Source organism: Plectropomus leopardus, unplaced genomic scaffold (assembly GCF_008729295.1).
Source record: "Plectropomus leopardus isolate mb unplaced genomic scaffold, YSFRI_Pleo_2.0 unplaced_scaffold17506, whole genome shotgun sequence".
NCBI classification, from domain to species: Eukaryota; Metazoa; Chordata; class Actinopteri; order Perciformes; family Serranidae; genus Plectropomus; species Plectropomus leopardus.
The window spans coordinates 1-1,070 of record NW_024618839.1 but is presented as its reverse complement, the minus strand read 5'-3'; the positions used below and the strand labels follow the sequence as shown (position 1 = coordinate 1,070).

The 1,070-nt window shown below is 37.9% G+C and overlaps 1 protein-coding gene across 1 annotated transcript; it reads left to right on the top strand.

The window, feature by feature from the left end:
* Window positions 1-321: 321 nt before the first annotated feature.
* On the top strand, window positions 322-775 carry LOC121964857 (mediator of RNA polymerase II transcription subunit 13-like; the record flags this gene model as incomplete). The annotated part of the gene is made up of 2 exons (XM_042515042.1): window positions 322-475; window positions 578-775. Coding segments are annotated over exons 1-2 (352 nt in total), but the record flags the coding sequence as incomplete, so codon positions are not given.
* Window positions 776-1,070: the final 295 nt, after the last annotated feature.

The following is a 1,070-nucleotide window of genomic DNA, read 5'->3' as shown; positions in this document are numbered from 1 at the left end:
AAACAAACAAAAAATTAACAAACAGTCCCTACATTATATATCAATATTCAGTTCTAATACTGTTCTTAACTTATTATTTTTCAAAATAATATATTCACTTTTAAATATGCATTTGTTAAAATAGCTGATACATAGTAATGAAAAAGAACCGATAAGGAGTGTTGATGGTCATTTCAGAGAATTACAATTTGCCTCAAAGTTATGGAAAATGATGAGTAAAAAATGCATATGAACCCTGATACTTTACTTCTTGCCTCATTGCACTTCTTTTAATGTTTGTTCTGAATACTTTGAAAAAGTGTTTTTGACCTGAGTCGATGCATGTCCCTCAGGGCGCGGAGGAAAAAGGGCTCTGTGCGACGGCTCGGCCTGCAGAAGCTGTGGGATTGGTGCTTGGGACTTGTGCAGATGACATCAGTCCCTTGGAGGGTGGTGATTGGCCGACTGGGCAGGATAGGTCACGGAGAGTTAAAAGGTGAGGAGAGCTATTTTTATCATGCTTTTTTTTTCTCGTGACCACAAAACGTACAACATTCATGACATTCGAGTGTTCACTCATCCTCTTGTGATGTTTCAGACTGGAGTATTCTGCTGAGCAGGAGAAACCTTCAGTCGCTGAGTCGCCGTCTCAAGGAAATGTGCCGAATGTGTGGCATCTCCGCCTCCGACACTCCCAGCATCCTCAGCGTGTGCTTGGTTGCCATGGAGCCCCAGGGATCCTTTATCATCATGCCAGGTACAGCGTGTGCACATGAAAAAGATTATAAGTTCACATGTGGGTTAACCCTTTGAAACCTGGATCGACATCAGTTTTCTTGTGCTGTATTCAGATGCCTTTTACAAGCATTTAAACCTTTAAGACCTTTAAAAAAAACATGGGTAAAAAGGCAATGAGCAACTTGGCAAGAAATTTTCAGCAATTTGCAAGAAATTAGAAAAAAGAATATGACCTAAAGTTAGTTGAAAAATTCTTAGAAAATTAACTTAAGAAAGGAAAGTTTTTAGAGAAGAGGAAATAAAAATTAAAAAATCATATATATATATATATGTGTGTGTGTGTGTTTTAATTT